Source organism: Dreissena polymorpha, chromosome 6 (assembly GCF_020536995.1).
Source record: "Dreissena polymorpha isolate Duluth1 chromosome 6, UMN_Dpol_1.0, whole genome shotgun sequence".
Lineage (NCBI taxonomy): Eukaryota > Metazoa > Mollusca > Bivalvia > Myida > Dreissenidae > Dreissena > Dreissena polymorpha.
The window spans coordinates 3,397,282-3,419,859 of NC_068360.1; the positions used below are offsets into that span (position 1 = coordinate 3,397,282).

The following is a 22,578-nucleotide window of genomic DNA, read 5'->3' on the forward strand; positions in this document are numbered from 1 at the left end:
CCTCCAGGTCGCTATGCGGACACCGCATGCAATACACAACGGCAATATTATGCCTTTCATATCAATTTGGACGACTACTAAAATGAAATTTTAAAATTTATCACGTTTGCTTCCGTTAATTCGAGGATGCCTGTGCGGGAACATTGGCGTCTCCTTTATTCTATCCCTTTTCTATCAACAGCAAATAATGGCTATATATGTTGCACTTGTTTCAGGATAAAAGAATTCAAATGGAACCGGGCTTATATGAAGAGCGAATGAGGGAATGTGAAATGTTAAAATCTCGAATATCCACAGACCATTCTAGGTTAGTTCTCCAATCAGTATCGGCTTTGATATATAAAAACATGATAGGCTGGTTATATCATGAAATGGCGGGAAATCGATAGTTTCCTGTGTTTAACAAAAATACATGCTGGCGTTGATTTTTTATTTTTTTGTTTATGTAAATGATTTATACATCAGTAATTAGCTAAATGATTCATTGATAACTTCTGAAATAACTAAAGTTTTTAATTATACTATATTTTTGATACGCGATATCTTAAAACGAAATATGGTGATTTTAAACTTTATTATGTTACATAACTCGTTTAAATTTAAATTTATAAATAAGAACTTACAATCATTTAAAAAATACATACCCAGTTAAACAAACTTCATTTGACGCCTATTAATAAAATGTGCAACATACTTATAGAGGAAAATGATTGCGCTTGTAATTTAATGACATCTTTCTAAGAGGAAAAACCTTTTCCCTATTTTTGTCCGACCAAGCTTTTGGTCAAGACTCACCAAACTCAACTTCCTCATGTTTTAGTTCCAATTATTTAAACTGTAAAATGATCTTCAACAAATTAAAGTAGAATTTGAAAGTATGCATTACATGTATTTCTTAAAGGGATCTTTTCACGGTTTGGTAAATTGACAAAATTGAAAAAAAATGTTTCAGATTCGCAAATTTTCGGTTTAGTTATGATATTTGTGAGAAAGCAGTATTACTGAACATTTGCCATGGTCTAATATAGCCATTATATGCATCTTTTGACGATTTAAAAACCTAAAAATTATAAAGCGTTGCAACGCGAAACGATTGAATAATTTGAAGAGTTCTGTTGTTGTCGTTTAAATTCGTGAAACTACGAAGATTGCTTATATAACGTATAAAATACACGTCTTATTTAAGCTTGGCAGAATAGCTCAGTTGGCTAATGCGTTTTTACTTCAAGATTCCGGAGATCACTGGTTCGAGCCCTGCTACGGGCTACTTTTTTTCCTTTTTTAAATTTTATTTTTGATTTTTTACTGGAGCTTTTAAAATTTAATGTTTACATTTATCAATATAAAGCATTTAATGACAAACTTCAAAACATGCCAAAATCTGTGAAAAGGCCCCTTTAATATACGCGGTTAATTTTCAATATAAAAAGTTTTCATTTAACGAAAACTTTGAGTTTTCCTATTGTAAGTACAATTGAATTACATTTATAAGTTAAATGTATCCTATCGAGTTGCTAAAATAAGCAAAACCATTTGCATAAGAGTCTGATTGAACATTGGTGCAGATGCAACGTATGATTAAAATCTTTTTCTATGTTCATGGTGGTTATTATTGATTTCAGGGAACTTCTGCCGAAAGCAAAATCATTAGAAGACATGAGAAAGATCTTTGTGAAAAACGAGGAAACTTTTGTGAAGGATTGGGACCTCCGACAACAATCATTAGAAGATATGAGAAATATCTGTGTAAAAAACGAAGAAACTTTAATGAAGGAAATGGACCTCCTACAAAAAGAGATAGCACGCAGAGAAGAAGATATTAAAAAACTAAATTTGTCATTACAGTACGTTGAGTCAAACTAATAATAAAGTGTAATGCCTTTTCTTTTTACATAAAAGTACAGCATTTGTCTTGTTAATCAACAGTTTGAAACAGTTTGAAATGTTTTGAAAGAGTTATGTCTTCAATTTTATGTTATATTTGATGATGGTGATGATGATGATGATGATGATGATGATGATGATGATGATGATGATGATGATGATGATGATGATGATGATGATTATGATGATGTTGATGATGATGATGATGATGATGATGATGATGATGATGATGATGTGATGATGATGATGATGATGATGATGATGATGATGATGATGATGATGATGATGATGATGATGATGATGATGATGATGATGATGATGATGATGATGATGATGATGATGATGATGATGATGATGATGATGATGATGATGACGATGATGACGATGATGATGGTGATGAGGAGGAGGAGGAGGAGGAAAAGAAGAAGACAAAGAAGTAGAAGGAGAAGAAGAAGAGGAAGCAGAAGAAGAAGGATAATAATAATAATTATTATTATTATTATTATCACTATCCTCATAACGCATTTTAATTATAACCATAATAATTACTAATATTTGTGTTAAATATTCTTTACATTTCTAGGTCCGTGAAGTCTTGCAGTAAAGAGGACAGAAACAAATGGCAACGACAGTAAATATCGCATTAAAATACTGTATTAATATCATAACGCTTTAAAATTTTGGCATTATCATAAATAAACAATTGCTTGAATATTTCTTGTCACAGTTGTTTAAATCGCGAAATGTGATGGTTTAGCTCTATATTGCATTATTATATTAGACATTTTAAACAAATAATAGTCTTATGAACATTACCATATTGGAACCATTTACGGTTAAATTAATATTTAAAAGTTTTTTATCTGCACGTGATGCATGTAATTTATTATCAAATTTATACAGAATTGAAGCACACGAAGAACACATTAAAATCCTGAAGAAGAAGATAAAAATACTGCAAAACAGAGTGAAGTAAGATTTCGTAATATCGTTTCTATTTACAACAAACTGATTCGCTTTTGTATCGAACCCGAATTTTCTAAAAATTATTACACAACGTTTAAACCTGCAATACACGAAAACATATGAATACAATACTCCCCAACTGTTGTATCATTGCAGCACATTGAACGAAATTGTCAAGGAACTGAGACGTAAGTCTGCTGTGACCTTAGGCGTTAGAAGTGAACCCAGGTTTGTTCCTTCTTTTGTTTCAAACGTTCTCTATTGGAATCGCTGTTGCATTACAAAAAAGAGATTCTCATCAAAGTTTGAATTTGGCCATTTAAACCTAACTTATATTCTAACATGTATATTTATAAAGTATAGTTTTCATACATTTCGACATTAACTCAGTTATAATGTTTACCGAAAAAGAATTACCTTAGAATGTTTATATTACACAATAATTCAATTTATGTTTAATGGAAAATAGCTAAAACATACAACGCGATACCCTCTCGCTTGACTCAGCTGATTAGCAAGGTAAAGGTTAACACAATTATGGTACAAACAATGGATATTATGGTGTCAGCAATATGTCGATTAACAACATGGGTGTACATTTTTTCCGCCATCAGTATATATTAACTATTGATAGTCATGCTAAAGATGATACAATAAAAAAAAGCTTAAGTTGCCTGTGCATTGAAGCGCAGCCAGTGAATTAATTAAATAAACTGCTTATATTTGATTATAAGTAAGAAACCCAAACGTATCTACGTATAAAGGGATTAACATACCACATATAGAGTTTTTGTCAAACATAAGTAATTTGGAATTTTTAGCGTGATTCGTGACAATTAGTGAGTTAGAACCTTTACAAATGTCTGTAACCTTTTAAGAGTTCAAAGTTAAGCATAGGTCTGCATCCTAAATCGAACTATAAGATGTAGAACGACAAAAACAATGAACAACATTTTAAGCGAATAGATAATTTTGTATAATAAACGTATATATATTTATAAACAGAATGAACTCGCATCACACTCAAGTACATACAAATCTATGACATTTTTCCCCACATGAAAATAGATAAATGTTTATGCTTGATAAGTATTGACAACTATCGAAAAGGTTTTGTTGCGTTTTCAGTCACCAACTTGAGCAGTTGATTGAAAAAGACGCGCAATTGAAACAAGAATATGATGAGATTCAAAAAGAACTTGACAAGCTGTTGAGCGGTCATCAGGTGAATATGACGGTAAATATTTAAAATGTGTTATGTTCCAACAGCTAATTAGTAAATTGCAATAGTTTTCCATTCAATAATGCTTTGTACCTGCATTATAGCTTTCTCTTGTTTAATAATGTGAAAACGTTTAATTAACTTTAAAAGGATTCTTTTGTAACTTTAATACGAAATAATTGACTCCTATCTTTTAATCATGAACCGTTCCAAAAAGCGGCGATGCATAGCCATAAGCTTTTAATATGCAACATTATAAAATAATTTGTGTCAACTATGATAATGATATTTACCCAAAAGCATACATGTAACATACACAAGCTACAGTTAACTGATGTCATATATGTTCTCATATCAAGGTATCAGACATATGATTAATAAAAGACCACATAGATACCAGACCTTATACAAGTAATCATATCATATTCGTTCAAGTCACGGCTCACTAGTCATACATAAGGTCTCCAGTATAATTTGTGTTTCAGTGAAGTTCATATACTTGTCGCTTTTTTTTCAACATTTCGATATAATGAGTGCTATAGTTGGTAGTGCATTATTCAATCTGAACATACTTATTGCTGTAATATAACTATTGCTTAATAAATAAGATCAACTACTATTAAAACTATAAGTACCCTTAAATGAGCTCAAAGGGTTCATCTAAAGTTTTTGTTTGAAGCAGATAAAGAAAACAACAAAATCATCCATGCTGACTTCTGTCAATAACAACACGTTTTACTCCTTGTACCAGTATAGTCTTGAAAAATTAAAAGAAAAATTTAGTAACATCGAATATACTGATTATGCTGTATCCCACTGTGTTATAAACAAATTCGCACGTCTGCTGTCATGTCTTTTCTATATCCTTTCTTAGGATCCAAATGATATGCGTTCGCTTGAGGAAAAAACAGCGAAATTTCAGTTATCCTTGAGACAAGCGGAAAAGATGTTCGAAGATCAGGATTATTATGTCCGACATGTGTTGGACAGGAGCTGTGTTCTGGAAGCAGCTCTTAATGCTAGCGAGGTAGATAGACACATATGTACGAACAACAACTTTTATTTTAGCTCGTCAAAATTATCCCGACACTTATCGTTGTTCATGAACCGTTTAAAAATCGTGACGACTAATATTTTAGTTTCCGTATCAAGATCGCTAAAATGAACTTCGCTACGGCTATTGTTTCATCAAATTTGTGAAACAAGTACATTAACAAAAAGTGTGTTAATTTATTCATTTAATATTCAACTCACGAATTTTTGTTTCGACTGCATCCAAAGACCAATGCTTGTTGAGGAGCTCTTGATTGCGTTTCCTTAGTACAACCACAACTTGCGATATTTAGGGGGAGATTACGTGAGTAAGGATCGAACCCGGGACCTCCAGGTCGCTATGCGGACACCGCATGCAATACACAACGGCAATATTATGCCTTTCATATCAATTTGGACGACTACTAAAATGAAATTTTAAAATTTATCACGTTTGCTTCCGTTAATTCGAGGATGCCTGTGCGGGAACATTGGCGTCTCCTTTATTCTATCCCTTTTCTATCAACAGCAAATAATGGCTATATATGTTGCACTTGTTTCAGGATAAAAGAATTCAAATGGAACCGGGCTTATATGAAGAGCGAATGAGGGAATGTGAAATGTTAAAATCTCGAATATCCACAGACCATTCTAGGTTAGTTCTCCAATCAGTATCGGCTTTGATATATAAAAACATGATAGGCTGGTTATATCATGAAATGGCGGGAAATCGATAGTTTCCTGTGTTTAACAAAAATACATGCTGGCGTTGATTTTTATTTTTTTGTTTATGTAAATGATTTATACATCAGTAATTAGCTAAATGATTCATTGATAACTTCTGAAATAACTAAAGTTTTTAATTATACTATATTTTTGATACGCGATATCTTAAAACGAAATATGGTGATTTTAAACTTTATTATGTTACATAACTCGTTTAAATTTAAATTTATAAATAAGAACTTACAATCATTTAAAAAATACATACCCAGTTAAACAAACTTCATTTGACGCCTATTAATAAAATGTGCAACATACTTATAGAGGAAAATGATTGCGCTTGTAATTTAATGACATCTTTCTAAGAGGAAAAACCTTTTCCCTATTTTTGTCCGACAGAAACAAATGGCAACGACAGTAAATATCGCATTAAAATACTGTATTAATATCATAACGCTTTAAAATTTTGGCATTATCATAAATAAACAATTGCTTGAATATTTCTTGTCACAGTTGTTTAAATCGCGAAATGTGATGGTTTAGCTCTATATTGCATTATTATATTAGACATTTTAAACAAATAATAGTCTTATGAACATTACCATATTGGAACCATTTACGGTTAAATTAATATTTAAAAGTTTTTTATCTGCACGTGATGCATGTAATTTATTATCAAATTTATACAGAATTGAAGCACAAGAAGAACACATTAACATCCTGAAGAAGAAGATAAAAATACTGCAAAACAGAGTGAAGTAAGATTTCGTAATATCGTTTCTATTTACAACAAACTGATTCGCTTTTGTATCGAACCCGAATTTTCTAAAAATTATTACACAACGTTTAAACCTGCAATACACGAAAACATATGAATACAATACTCCCCAACTGTTGTATCATTGCAGCACATTGAACGAAATTGTCAAGGACCTGAGACGTAAGTCTGCTGTGACCTTAGGCGTTAGAAGTGAACCCAGGTTTGTTCCTTCTTTTGTTTCAAACGTTCTCTATTGGAATCGCTGTTGCATTACAAAAAAGAGATTCTCATCAAAGTTTGAATTTGGCCATTTAAACCTAACTTATATTCTAACATGTATATTTATAAAGTATAGTTTTCATACATTTCGACATTAACTCAGTTATAATGTTTACCGAAAAAGAATTACCTTAGAATGTTTATATTACACAATAATTCAATTTATGTTTAATGGAAAATAGCTAAAACATACAACGCGATACCCTCTCGCTTGACTCAGCTGATTAGCAAGGTAAAGGTTAACACAATTATGGTACAAACAATGGATATTATGGTGTCAGCAATATGTCGATTAACAACATGGGTGTACATTTTTTCCGCCATCAGTATATATTAACTATTGATAGTCATGCTAAAGATGATACAATAAAAAAAAGCTTCAGTTGCCTGTGCATTGAAGCGCAGCCAGTGAATTAATTAAATAAACTGCTTATATTTGATTATAAGTAAGAAACCCAAACGTATCTACGTATAAAGGGTTTAACATACCACATATAGAGTTTTTGTCAAACATAAGTAATTTGGAATTTTTAGCGTGATTCGTGACAATTAGTGAGTTAGAACCTTTACAAATGTCTGTAACCTTTTAAGAGTTCAAACGTTAAGCATAGGTCTGCATCCTAAATCGAACTATAAGATGTAGAACGACAAAAACAATGAACAACATTTTAAGCGAATAGATAATTTTGTATAATAAACGTATATATATTTATAAACAGAATGAACTCGCATCACACTCAAGTACATACAAATCTATGACATTTTTCCCCACATGAAAATAGATAAATGTTTATGCTTGATAAGTATTGACAACTATCGAAAAGGTTTTGTTGCGTTTTCAGTCACCAACTTGAGCAGTTGATTGAAAAAGACGCGCAATTGAAACAAGAATATGATGAGATTCAAAAAGAACTTGACAAGCTGTTGAGCGGTCATCAGGTGAATATGACGGTAAATATTTAAAATGTGTTATGTTCCAACAGCTAATTAGTAAATTGCAATAGTTTTCCATTCAATAATGCTTTGTACCTGCATTATAGCTTTCTCTTGTTTAATAATGTGAAAACGTTTAATTAACTTTAAAAGGATTCTTTTGTAACTTTAATACGAAATAATTGACTCCTATCTTTTAATCATGAACCGTTCCAAAAAGCGGCGATGCATAGCCATAAGCTTTTAATATGCAACATTATAAAATAATTTGTGTCAACTATGATAATGATATTTACCCAAAAGCATACATGTAACATACACAAGCTACAGTTAACTGATGTCATATATGTTCTCATATCAAGGTATCAGACATATGATTAATAAAAGACCACATAGATACCAGACCTTATACAAGTAATCATATCATATTCGTTCAAGTCACGGCTCACTAGTCATACATAAGGTCTCCAGTATAATTTGTGTTTCAGTGAAGTTCATATACTTGTCGCTTTTTTTTCAACATTTCGATATAATGAGTGCTATAGTTGGTAGTGCATTATTCAATCTGAACATACTTATTGCTGTAATATAACTATTGCTTAATAAATAAGATCAACTACTATTAAAACTATAAGTACCCTTAAATGAGCTCAAAGGGTTCATCTAAAGTTTTTGTTTGAAGCAGATAAAGAAAACATCAAAATCATCCATGCTGACTTCTGTCAATAACAACACGTTTTACTCCTTGTACCAGTATAGTCTTGAAAAATATATCCCAGCTCAGATCACTTAAGTATCTGAGAGTCAATTAAGGCCAGCAATTCTGGGCTTTGATGTTCCCCACGTAAATTTTAATAAAGGAAAATCAATTCCTGTTTCAAAATGCAGATTTCTTTCTTAAACGATCAAAGTATTCTTAACAGGTACACTTTCTTAGTCGTTTGTGTGCCCCTCCCCCCCCCCCCCCTAAAACATATGTGGCAATTAATACTGTTTTTGCATGACTGTGATCTATGGTGGTATTGGAAAACAATATAAGTATTTAAGCGTTATACTTGAAACTTGAAACTTATTTATTTGATTAAACGCCTATTTTTATGCGCGCATATTCAATGGCGTTGTACATGTAAATATGACATAAAATTCATAAAAGGTACGAGGTAAAAAGCTGACACCATATAAATATAGGCAGTAACTAAAATCTGATAAACACTTTAAAATAACCAAACTAAATAAATTAAACAAAACACTACTTAAATTAAGTAAAAAAAAAATCAATAAGTAGATAAATAAATAATGAATTAATTAGTGAGTGCATTGATTGTGGGGTTTAACACACATTAAATGAGCACATTAAAACGTTTATACAATTTAAAACAGTTTGTCAAACTTCCTAAAATAAAATGTCTTCAGGTTTCTTTTGAACAAATCCAATGTTTCTGACTGCCTGATCGCTAATGGAATAGTGTTCCAGATTCTTGGGCCAGCAGTCCGGAAAGCCCTATACACACTTATCCGTTACATATAGCTCTATCCTTTTTGAGAAGTGCAGGATTAATTTTATAGTGATAACATATGTCACATAATCGGTGTAACACAATAACGAACACAAGTCCATTTCAAGTTTTATTGCGATTTATTTTTGTTTTGTTTTAAACTCTAACATTTTCCAATATCCTGAACAAGATCTATGCGGCGGCCTAACGGCCCCGCGACAAGTAGTAACTGGGACCTATCTGGTCGGTTTTCTAACGTGAACTGATCCCCCTACTGAAATGCATATATTAATATACATTGAAACACTCAATCGTGACGTAATATGACATATGCAACGGACGTATATGAACGGTAGACTGTCATTTACATTAAATTGTACAACAATTAATGGGCTTCACACGCCTTCCCAAGAGATGACTAATTAGTGAAACAAGCAATTGGCACTTACTTGGTGTAATCTCCTCGTCTAGTAACACGTAATATATATGATGTATATATGTTTATTTTATGCTGTCCGGTGGTTTATATAGAAAAATCAGTGAAATAAAATTGGTATTCCACAGTTTTAAACACTTACAGTGAAAAATAACAGTGAAAAATATATCGATATTTTTCACTGTTTTACTGTGAAATGACGTCATTTTTTGGACGAAATGACGTTATTAATCCAGCGAAATAATACAGTTAAACTCATTAACAATGTAAATGAACGGTGAAAAAAGCATAAAATAAAAAGAAAATGTGTTGGATTCGATGGAATATCGATTTTATTTCACTCGTGATCATAGAAAAAATATATTTTCACTCGTGGCTTCGCCACTCGTGAAAATATTGTTTTCTATGATCACTCGAGAAATAAAATCGATATTCCACCGAATCCAACAAATATCCTCTATATATCTATTTAGGTAGACACGATATTAACTTGATGCATACGAAACTAAAGTAACTATCCTTAGAAATCTATCTTATGCACTATGTGAAGCATATATTTAAATTCATTGCTATCGCGTAGTGCATATTATTTGAAATTGTATAATTTGGCTCAAATTTGATATCATGATTTAAATTAATATAAATATTAAGATATGACCGGCATCTTTATTAAAATGTTAATATATCTTACAGATCAATATTTAACCTAGTTCGAAGCAATTGATTATATTTATGAAATATTTGCAGAAAGTATTTTGATTAAAATTTCATTTTACTTAAATTAATGCTGCATAATCATTAATTATTTTAGTTGTAGTCAATAGACTGTAGGGGGCTGGATTAGATCATTGAACGCAATACTTGGCATTTTGTATTGAATTCAACATCAGCTTCTAGCATGTGTAGTTGTAACATAACCCGTAATCTTGAGTGCCTATATTATTTACAGGACTCTCCAACAACCAGAGGACTCTCTACTTTGTCAACAGACAAGTTTGAAAACGACGAGGTTACGCTTCGTAAACACAGTAAGTGAGCTAATCGTGCGGTTTCTACCGAAAATGTCACTCCACTGACAACAAAAGAGAGGATTTTGCAAGTATTAAATCGCGTTTCCGGTGAGCTATTATACGATGACTTTTTTTCAGATATTTTAAAAGTTAGTCAGTGGTTTCCATAATCCTCGTGATGTTTTGTACTTTATGTTATCTCATAATCCTAGAAATATTAATGGCACAATGGTATTGTATATTCAAAGGAGGTATTGGGGATTTTTTCTTACATGATTCTGGAGCTTGTATGGCCTTATTTGCACAATCCTAAGGTAAAAAATAACTTCATGCTGTCATGTCCTAGATATATAAGGCAGTTTATTTGAGACATAAGGGTCTTCATGTTATTGTATTCACACACACACACACGCACACACGCACACACGCACACACATATATACATATATATATATATATATATATATATATATATATATATATATATATATATATATATATATATATATATATATATATATATATATATATATATATATATATATGATAATATACATACATAATATACATACATTTCAAAAAGCAAATATTAACATGTGGTTGATTTATGAAAGGGCATATAAAGTGTGAACAACATGATTCAAAGAAATAAATTAAGTGTATGTTTCAGTTAGGGAAAATATTTACACATATAAACATACATAAGTGAGTTTTATTGATGTATTTGGTTACAAGTTTTATCTAGATGATCTTTAGGCCAAGTTCGACCATGGGCCGTGCGGGCCAAAACCTAGGTTTTAAACATTCAACATGGTGTCTGCTCTCTATTTCAAGTAGTAACCATTATGGGTTTTTTCTGCAGTTGACAAGAAGATACGTGCATTCATGTTATTTGCATGAAAAATGCGATGTATATCTCAAAAACATTTACACAGTTATGCTTTTATGTAGTGACACAGTTACAGTTGGGGGCATCCGTGTCGTGTGGACACTTTTCTTGTTTCAAATTTTATGAAAATCCTGTGAAATCTTATTAGATATAGGCTGATATGGGATCAACAACTTGGTCACTAAGCCAATTTAAAGAAAAGTCTGTGAACACTCTAGAAACCACATTTTTCGTCCAATCTTTATTAAACTGGGACATTTGTCAAGTTGATATCTTGGTAAATGCCAAACGAGGGTTTAAATACTAGGTCACTTTGTCAAATCAAAGAAAAAGCTTCTAAATTCTCTGGAAACCATATGTGTTGCTTCATCTCAATGACACTTCGTGACCCAGACATGGCGAAAGCCCGTCGGCCCGTCGGACATTGCCGATGAACAATTAAAAAGGCTAACGTTGAAATGCAAGATCGTCGGACTTACTGTCCGGTTACTTTTGCTTTCAAAAATTGTTACCCACTTGCAGTTTTTAGAACAACATTATTTCGTGGTTACCGAATTATGATATTTCCGAATATAAAAAGTTCATTTTCGCCGAATTTCGTAAGTCAGTAGTACATTCAGAGCTACAGATAAAATGCGTATTTGCGTAAATACGCAATAAAAATAGGTCGATACGCATTTTTTCAAAAGCTGTGCGTACCGGGACGCAAAACAAATCGCCGATACCCAATTCGAGCCGTCTTCTATGCGTAATGAAAAATCCTGTTTTGTTTAGGCCGTTTTGACTCGAGTCTTAATCGAATAGCGCTTGCTTATTTGGCAAAGTATTTACCAAGCGTTTAGATGATAACACATGCGAGTCAAACAAAATGGCGTCTTAAGGCAGAAGAAAATTATGGAAAAAAATCACTTCACAATACCATGTGCAGCCAATGTGCTTCTGCATTCCGTTCCTACATTTCATCAAATGTACATGTAATTATTAACCCTGGATTACCGATGGATGATGCATGTTACCGGGTGACCTGAAACCAACGAACATGACCTCCGCGAGTCGGATGTGTCGCAAAGAACGAATATTTCTTGCATTTCAGACCGGGTTATCTGCCGTTTTCACCAGTGCTAGAAAACCCCATCTTACATTCCGCTGTTGTAATAATACTCTTCAGTCTTGCGCGTTAAATAACGTTATTTATGTATTCATAAATATTCTTATGACGTCACATATCGCACGTTTATGACATCAAATGAACATTTATGAATGAATGCGTGTTTGAACAATATGCAAGAAAAGCAAGCAAACACTATTTGCGGTACATACCAGGAAAATCTAGCTCTCGGGAGAGCCTCGTTACCGCCTTAAACAGTATCCCTCGAGCAAGATTTACCTGGTATGTACCGTAAGCCAGTGTAAAATTGTTATAATATTTGTCAACAGGTATGATCTTTCAGGTGAAGATGCATTTGAACTGAAGCTAACAGTGTTTCAGAAGTTGAACTTAATTAACAAGTTGAACAAAATTAAATGAACATTATAGGTAGATTAACAGTTCTTGACAGTGCACTTCTTACCAAAAACATCTGCCATATAACAAGACTTTATCAAGCAATATGGTCACCTACCGGTGAAACTTCACCTTTTCAGCAATATTTCTAGTCTATTTGTTGCCATAGCAACCAGAATTCTTGACGTAGGACCACAATAAAATGAATCTCCATATTGCCATCTATCCATGTTTCAAGTTGCATGAAAAAATATGAATAACTTTATTAGTTATCGCAGGATCCACCATTTTCAGCAATATTTCTATTTGTTGCCATAACAACTAGAATTCATGACTTAGGAACACAATGAAATGACGTGCATAATCTCCATATTGCCATCTGTCCATGTTTCAGGTTTCATGAAAAAAAATGAAGAAATTTTTAAGTTATCGCAGGATACAGACAAGTGTGACAGACTCACACACAGAGCGCAAACCATTAAGTCGCCTCCGGTGTCAAGTACATAGCTTGCACAGTAAAAGAAATATGGCCATAACAATAGTAAAGTAAATTAAGGACAATAACCTAAATTATATGAGAACCAGAGTTCCAGTCATTGTGCACTGTTCTTCTTCTCAATAACATCTGTTCACATAATGAAGTTTCAAATTTAAAGATCTTATAATATAGGAGAAATAGCCCGGACAAATATAAACTATGAAAATTAACAAAGGGAAATAAATTTAAAAAAACAAGAGCGATTAGTTATCACATGTGTCGCTTGTCATTGCATAAAGTTTGAAGTCGATACCTTCAATACAATAGAAGTTATGCTCCGGAAATGCTCTGATTTTTAAACGAAGGAAGATAACTCAAAACAGAGACAACTCAAACATGGGACCACCCAGAGTTATGGCTTCTTGTCACAGCGCTTTCCCTCAATGAACTGTATCACTGTATAAAGTTTGAGGTCGATACCTTCAATACTAAAGGAGTTTTGCTCCGGAGACGATTTGTGACGGACAGAGAGACGGACGACGGAGAAGTTTCCAAGCGACTTTGTAGTGACAAGAAAAATAGGTGCGGAGTAACATCTTTTGCATACTTTACTTTCTCTCAATGATATCTATCTAAATTTCTAGTTTCAAGTCTCTAGCTTTTATAGTATATAGGAGAAGAACCTGATAAAAATCAAGTATAAACATAAAAAAAGGGCAATAACTAAAATAATAACAGGTGCAGAGTAACATTTTATGCATACTGCACTATATCTAAAAAAATCTTCATTTATGAAGTTTCAAGTCTCTAGCTTCTATAGTATAAAAGAAATAGGGCAATAACATTTCGCCTTTAGCCTGTCGAAACACGAGGCTTTTCAGGAACATAACACTAACTTCTCCCTTCTCCTCATTCCAAACTCTATTATGAACATCACATTGCTTTTTGTCCTGTGCATTGCCTGTTTCATCATATTGTATTGAAAATTGACTCTTTGATACGTGTACCTTTTCACAATACCCCTTCTAAGGACCAAGACCATCTGACATTAGATATGACACCTTATATTTGCTCATTGTGAATTGTTCAAAAAATGATCCAGACAACATCGCCTTCAACAGGTTGCTTATTCCATCACATTAAGGAATATCCTTCTAATGCCACTTTCATTGCCCATAATGCCTCTGCTTTTGCTGTTTGATCGTTAATTTATAAAGGCTTTAGAAAGACAGTATGCCCCTTCCTTTCAGTATCACTACCTTCTTGTTGACTGCCTCCTTATACAGGTGAATTAAATAGCTGTTTCTGGCCTCTATCTTTGCGTACTTATACCAACTTCTTATGTTTTGATCCATCTGCATGGCCCAGTAACTGAAACAGGCCAGAATTTGAAAATGATATGCTGTAACAACACACAAAGCAATACACAGCAAAGCAGTTCCCTTCTGCCTTACACAATTTTGGCAGGGGATCTAACACCATTTTGACAGGGGATCGTGATTATTGTCTATCTTTTCTAGCCAAGCAAATATTTCTAGGAAAATAAACCATTAATGCATACCTATAGCCAACCCAAATATATTTAAAACACTATGAATACATGTATACATATCCAGGTGATATTAAATTAACAAAACCAAATAATTATTTTGCCTATACAATAATTTTAAGACTCGTCACTGGCAAAACAACTAGGAGAACTAGGAGCTTTTTGTAAAAACTAGGAAAAAGGAAACTTTAAAAAATACTAGGACAAAGTAGGAAAACTAAAAAAAAATAGCAACGCTGGAAAGACTGTGTCCTGAAAAGTCAAAATCAGGTGAAAACCCATATTAAGAAAATTACTTGAGTAATACAACACATTTAATATAATTTCGGTAAAATATTCCACAGTTTATGATACAAAAATCTTTTTTTATACATACTTTATTCACCGAAGTTGACTATTTTCGTTATTGCACCACAAGAATCAATGTTTACATTTAACCGGTAGTCAACAGTTTGTTACCCAGACATTTTTATCTAGGATGAAATTTCGTGTGAGTTATATCACAATTGTTCCCGGCCTGTAAGCACAGCATTTGTTCCTCGCTAAGACGAAAAATAATTGTGTCGCTTCCACCGCGTATAGATTACAGACTTTACAACGATGCAAACGTTAACTTTTAACATTGCAAGATGTAAATATACGCGCTGGCCAATCAAGACGTATTTACATTCTCACAGTGGAAATTGGTAGTTAAATTTACAACATCGGATTAAGGGCAGGAAAACAACTCGGGTACAGTCTAATATCGACCGGGTACGTTTAAAGATAATTACCGTACCCGGGATACATGTAAGTATACTTAAGAGTACCCGGGGTACATGCAAGTAGTACCCGAGCCGACAATGACCAATCGAGCATAACTAATAAGTAATAACAAATAAGTAATAACACATTTCTCATAACAAGTAACAAAAAATGTCCCTCCAGGGCTTCCGTAGTACATTGATTTTTATTTGTTTAGCTTTTTGTTACCAAATATTGTACGAAATTTTCGTTGATTTTGAGTAGTAATGGGGCTTTAATATTGAAATCATTTTCAAATAAATCTGGAAAAATTATAATCTACCGCACTTGTTTAACCAGAACGTTTTTATGTTTGCGATTTTTGTAAAATGCAAAATTAGTCTTTCGGAGAATGCTTATAGGCTTTTGCGGAAACAACCGGATCCGGCTTCGCGTATCAAGATAAATATCAATACATTTTATTCGTTTGGAAGCACAGTGGAACCAGAGAGTTGATCTCCCTAATATCCTATGAAATCATTTTGCAAATCCACATTAAAAATCTTAATACTGAATAATATTTAATGAATATATTCGCAGCAAAAATTTGAGTTGTTAGAGGACATTATTAAGTGGTTTGCAAAGTAAATAAATGATAGACAACAAGTGGGATCTTGGAATCAATGACACGAATTGTGTATAACACTTATAGCTCTTGAAAACAAAACACCATCCCAATATATTTCATCGAAAATGAGTATCTGAATAAAACGGAACATAATCTATTTTCTCATAATTGAAACCCTATTCGTTTCGATCATCTTGAATTAAATCACTTAACACAACAATGCAAACCATATGGCATCAATCAACATGACCCATGTAATTATTCACTAAGCGCGTGATTCGTGTGTGCGCATGCTCAAATCGTCAAAACTCGAACTTTGTTCATGAAGCTTACTCAGATGTCACAAACGCACTGTCCTAAAAAGACAAGGGCGGTATTATTTCACATCCTGATAAAGCTACAGTGATGCGGTAAAATCGACAGCAGTTCACAGAATAAATGAAAAACAAGCACCCATGTAATACAAAAAAAAAATTAAGCACATGAAAAATGCTAAGAGATATCAAGTTTTGAAGATGTGTTAACGCTATAATATGTAACCTTTCTTTGCCGTCTTTTTAAAAAGCTATTTTCATATTTTAAAACAAGCTTTGAGGATGTTCTCATGCAATTGGAGAATATAATCAACAATCGACCGTATTTTTATAGCTTTATAGCATTATAAGTACTGCCAGTGAAAAACTGAAATTTCATTATGCGTGAGTCATAATGCTCCGAAAACCAAATTTATTTTTCAAACTAAACTGATTCTGGAAATCTGTGTCGGCTTATTACCGACAATGTTTTGAAAGTTTCGCAATTAGGAACCATATATTAACGCTGTCTAGACCCAAACAATGTAATCTTTGGTCTTGAACCCAACACTGTAACAACATTAACGATAATTTGACAGTACATCTGAAGAAGCTTTTAGAAATGCATAGTGAATTGTATCGACACCTTTTATCGTACAGATGTGAAATTCTCAACAAATACAGCGTATATGTCAATTTCTTGTTTACCATATCATTATAATAAAAGGTTGGAGCATACTAAATAACTTTAATTGCTATATTAAAAACACTCGTAATCAAGTACGCGGAATTGGTAGCATGATTCATACCTCTGTAGAAAAGACGTATTCGACGAACTTTGGTCTATCTGTTTAGAAATTAAGTGCGTATCGTTATCGTTAATTATTAGTACTTGCGATAACAATCAAATCACTTGACTGTCGTATACATACGGAATATTACGCTAGTCAATTGTTCCATGAGTTTGTATCAGCCGAGTGGCTTGTTTGATGACGTATCTCCGCATCTCGTGTCATGCGAAATAGCACAAGTCAAAAGACTGATACAAATTCTTCGAACAATTGACTAGCGTAATAAAATAGACGAGATGATTTTAACGTTAATGATACTGAAGTAAATTGAATTAGATTAGTAGCCATTAGTTACTCGCCTGTCGCTTGTCATAAAGACATTCAAATGAGGTGTAGTATATAAGTTGCCTCACAACGGGAACTAAATATTAAAGAGGGTCATCAAGTCTCTGGAAATGGACCTCTTCTTATATGGCACTACCTCCACATGCCAATTCAAAATTTGGCGATACCAATCTTCTACACACGGCAGTGTGGTGGCAAGAGACTTATTCATATATTTGTGTCGTTTCCAACACTAAGTAACTCATGCCAATGATTTAATAAGTCTTGGGAACGAGATACTTTGCTCGTGCAAAAACGTTAGACGTGCATTTGTGTAAGTAAGTCGTTTTAAGACATAACTGACTCATGGGAACGACTTTGCTACTCGTGACAACAACATAGCTAACTGATTGAAACGATTAAGTAACTCCCTGAAACGATATAAAGAAATCATGGGAATGTCATAATTAATCAATAATAATAATCTCTTTATTTTCCGAAGGTAACTCATTAAGACAACACATTGATACAAAGTCATGCAAACAGTTTAACAATGGCAATCTTATTTTCAATGAGGCCTTCAAACAACTATGGTTTGTATAATGCATTTCTACATTATAATGCAAACATGTAGACTTCGACGGACATAAGAGTACTGTAACAGTGTAATAGAAGTGTCATAATAAGCAAGTATATTATATGACTTCTCTTATATTATTTATTTCTCTTCCAATATTGAAATGGTCTCAAGGAACAAATATTTATAAACAGAAAGTATTTAAGAATATAAATGTATTGTTGATTACATTTTCCCATATGCACACACTCTAACGCACCCGCGCACACACGCACCCGCGCACACACACACACACGCACACGAACGCACGCACGCACGCACGCACGCACGCACGCACGCACGCACGCACGCACACACACACACACACACACACACACACACACACACACACACACACACACACACACACACCACACCACACACACACTTATACAATTACCATATCTTAATTAACACGCGTACATTATTGTACAAAGTCAGAGATTAGAAACGTGGAATACATTATACTTGAAATAGTTTACGATTGACAGAAGTGGCTGATATACACAAATATTATATGTACAGAAAACAATATTCATGACCAGTGTTGTTCACAATTGGATATGAAATTACACAACTGTTATGTATAGCCTGCACCTCCTTGCTATATAAGTAGTTTGAAAAAGCAATATGTATATTTGTTTGCAGAAATTAAATCTACAGTAATCATTACGACACTTATGGAGGAGCATTTGACTTTTGAATAAGAGGAAAACAAAAAATGTTACTAAGCGTGAGACTCATTTTGCGCCTCAAAGAGGAAATATTTCTTAAGCCTATGTTTGAGAAAGTGTTGAGAGTGAGAGATTGGCGAATACGTACCGGTATGTGGTTCCATATTTCCATACCAGAATAACTAAACGACCTTTTTAAAAGGTTTGAGTGAGGTGTTTTATGCGTCAAATCATTGATTGATATCGATCTTAAATTGTAATAATTGTTTTTCACCAGTTTTATCAAGTCGTCAATATATGTGGGCGTTAAATTATGAAGAGATTTGTAAATAATTATACCTGTGAAATATTTACATCTGTTTTCAAAAGAAAGCCATTGAAAGTTTGAAAAACATTTAATCTGTCTGAGTTATTTCGTCCAAAATTATGTTGGCCTCTCTTGTGGCAGCCATTTTGAAATATCCATTTAACAGCCTGTATTTTGATTGGTAAACGAAACAAATAAAACATAATAGCGTCATATCTTTGTTGATGCACGTCTGACACTGTTGCTTTGGCGACCCGATGTTGAACAAACGGGTGTATCTAATTGCAAACAACTAGAAAATAGCGCAAAATTGTATCGTATTCCAATTCAAGAAAGTATGTTTTCTTTTTACTATGTTCTATGTATTTTATACTGGGATGGTTTAGAAGCTTTATTTACTACCGACACTACCATAAATGTAAAAGCATGATCTTAAGCGTGGACATAACACCTATTGGAATATACTAGCCTGTATTCAACACTGTGGGATATACCTGTCACGTGCCCTGTCACGTGCTAGGACTACTTTTTACTTTACCACTGAATGATTTTTCATAATTAATAAATTCGAGAAAACTTTTGCTTCAAAATTATACGACCTTCAACCTTTAAATCTAGTCATATGACATATTTTTTTGCCATCCGCTTAATGAATCAGCTGATTGATGGCGTCATAAAATGACTCTTATTGCGTCATTTTCCCCAAAAAATGACGATTTATTATAAACGCGACTTATTTCACATGTACATGTACTGTATGTCGACATACGGTATTTGAATTGTCAATTAATCACATTTTCCTTATTTCGTGTAATGTGCATTGTTTATAATCCATGCATATACTTTTGACATTTAAGAATGTACAACAAGCCATACAAATATCGCACAATTCAGAAATAATCTGCAATATTTGCTATCCGATTTAATTCACGTTAAGCATAGAGCTGGGCATTTATCATAGACAAATAACAGTGTGCAAGTTTAAACATAATTATGTTTGTATGCAGAAATCTGCAAATGCATCCGAGTTTACCAACGGCTATTATTTGATAAACTGCGCCGGTTCATTTTGACAGCAGTAATGATCATAGAGTACATGACGTAGCGTGTGACGAATAAGAAAGTTTAACGAATACATTTGACAATAGTGATAGGATGGCATAAGGGTCTTTATTTAACTATGCTAAAATAATTATTAAAGACCCTTGATGCAAAATCGCCAATTATTGAGTTAAATGGATTATTAGATGGATTTAAAAGGATAATTAAAGGTAAGAAACTAGTTCGAACGTGTTTTGGTTTTAATGTGTACTTGTGTCGTTCCCCGTTTTCGGGGAAATGATTTTAACACGGGGGCCATTGATGCATTGGATCATACACGGCATACCCATAACATTATATAAAAAACACGTTCTGCGCGTCCTTAAATTCGTCGTCCGAAGTCGAAAAACGTATTGCCCTGCATATTAAGTCAAATTAAGTGTCAGTCGCTGCAATTGTCTGTTTACTCGTCGATAGTGTAAATGTAGAATCTATTTTGGCATCGACATCATTTTGTCAGAAGCAATCGCCGCCATATTGGATTTTGATCATTTTCTTTCGAAAATAAAATGAATTATATTCAAGTAAAATCTTCTTTTCGCGGTCGTAATGTGTTACAATTCGCATGCTGCGTAAAATTGAATCGAGGCATATGGTGATATTTTTACTAGTTTAACAGTTTGTGTGTGAATTTTTTAAAGACTATTTTGCGTACCAGAACAAATACATTTTCAGGGCTTAACACTAACCTTTTTTTCAACTAGGCCATTCGGGCTAGTCAATGCAGAACCTACTAGCCCTGACCAATCTTTCATGTGCCCCGACCAAAGTATTATCAAAACTTTTATATTTATCATTTAACTTGTATTTTCTTGTGCGTGGAGATGCGCAATTATGATTCAATCATTCTTATAAGCTTGCCTTACTTATGCTAATGAATTCAATATTCATCTACTTAAGACATCTATTTGTAATCTTCACGCCATTTCGGGAGAAATTTCCTTGTTGTTTTTTTCTCATACTTTCTCTTACTTTCCGCCTTCCCTTTTCTTTTCTTATCCAAGGAACCCCATTCCCACCCGTAAAGCCAAACATAAACAACGACATGAACGTTAACACCTGTTTACATTGATTGCCGCGGTTGCCGTCTGACAACAAACGGTAAGTGAATCTTAGGTGTCGAAAAATAACAATTAACGTGTTCGGTAGTCGTAACAATAGTACAAGGTTAACTCCAATCTCTTGCACGATGGTTACATTACATTCCCCTCTGTGTTCGGCTCAGAACGGATTATTGTTATGAAAGCGTCTCATTCATGTCATGATCATTCCAAGCGTTCATCACTGAGGTTACAGTATACTAAACAATCTCTTGCACGACGGTTACATTGCATTCATTGCATTAAAGGAAACCATCTCATACCATGATATTTTATATCATGTAACGTAATGTACATTATAATTGTACATTGTAATATATAAAGGGACATATAAACATTGTAATATATAAAGGGACATATAAATGAACATAATAATATATAAATAATAACAGAATTTATCTCATTGTTCATTATTGTGTTGTTGTTGTTGTGTTGTTGTTGTATAAATAAACTAATTTAGGAAATAGAATCTTCGGATAGGATGTAATGAAGTTTGAAAAATTAATTATGGAGGTATGGTTTCATTTCTCCAATGTAGTTCAATTATCGGGAACCTATGTTGATTTGTCTCAGTCCTTGATTAACAATTCGGCTCGTACATAACAAGTCCCAATTCAGATATGGTATATAATGAAATCTAAATAATTGAAATATCCAATTTCCCAATGTACATAGTAGAATAGTGTTAGAACAGTGACTACGGGACAATCAGTCTTAATTCGTCATTATAAAATTGACATGGTTGTTTGATGTTAAGAAACCAACAAACATACACACGTCAAGCAATTCCTAACGTCACTCAATAAAAATTATGTTCAATTGTTAACATTTGTGAAGTGCGTGGAATGATTCCATCTGCG

General features: G+C 33.2%; 2 protein-coding genes across 2 annotated transcripts in view; one reads left to right on the forward strand and one right to left on the reverse strand.

Moving 5' to 3' along the window:
* Positions 1 to 22,578, reverse strand: part of LOC127833219 (uncharacterized) — a 1,273,891-nt gene that overhangs the window by 730,502 nt on the left and 520,811 nt on the right. The window lies entirely within an intron of this gene.
* Positions 1 to 22,578, forward strand: part of LOC127833222 (uncharacterized) — a 491,760-nt gene that overhangs the window by 3,479 nt on the left and 465,703 nt on the right. Inside the window, exons 5-11 of the mRNA XM_052358379.1 lie at positions 216 to 307; positions 1,623 to 1,844; positions 2,468 to 2,515; positions 2,788 to 2,856; positions 3,007 to 3,078; positions 7,709 to 7,817; positions 10,681 to 10,759. Of these exons, the coding sequence (XP_052214339.1) occupies positions 216 to 307; positions 1,623 to 1,844; positions 2,468 to 2,515; positions 2,788 to 2,856; positions 3,007 to 3,078; positions 7,709 to 7,817; positions 10,681 to 10,759 (691 nt within the window). The remainder of the gene's footprint in view (positions 1 to 215; positions 308 to 1,622; positions 1,845 to 2,467; positions 2,516 to 2,787; positions 2,857 to 3,006; positions 3,079 to 7,708; positions 7,818 to 10,680; positions 10,760 to 22,578) is intronic.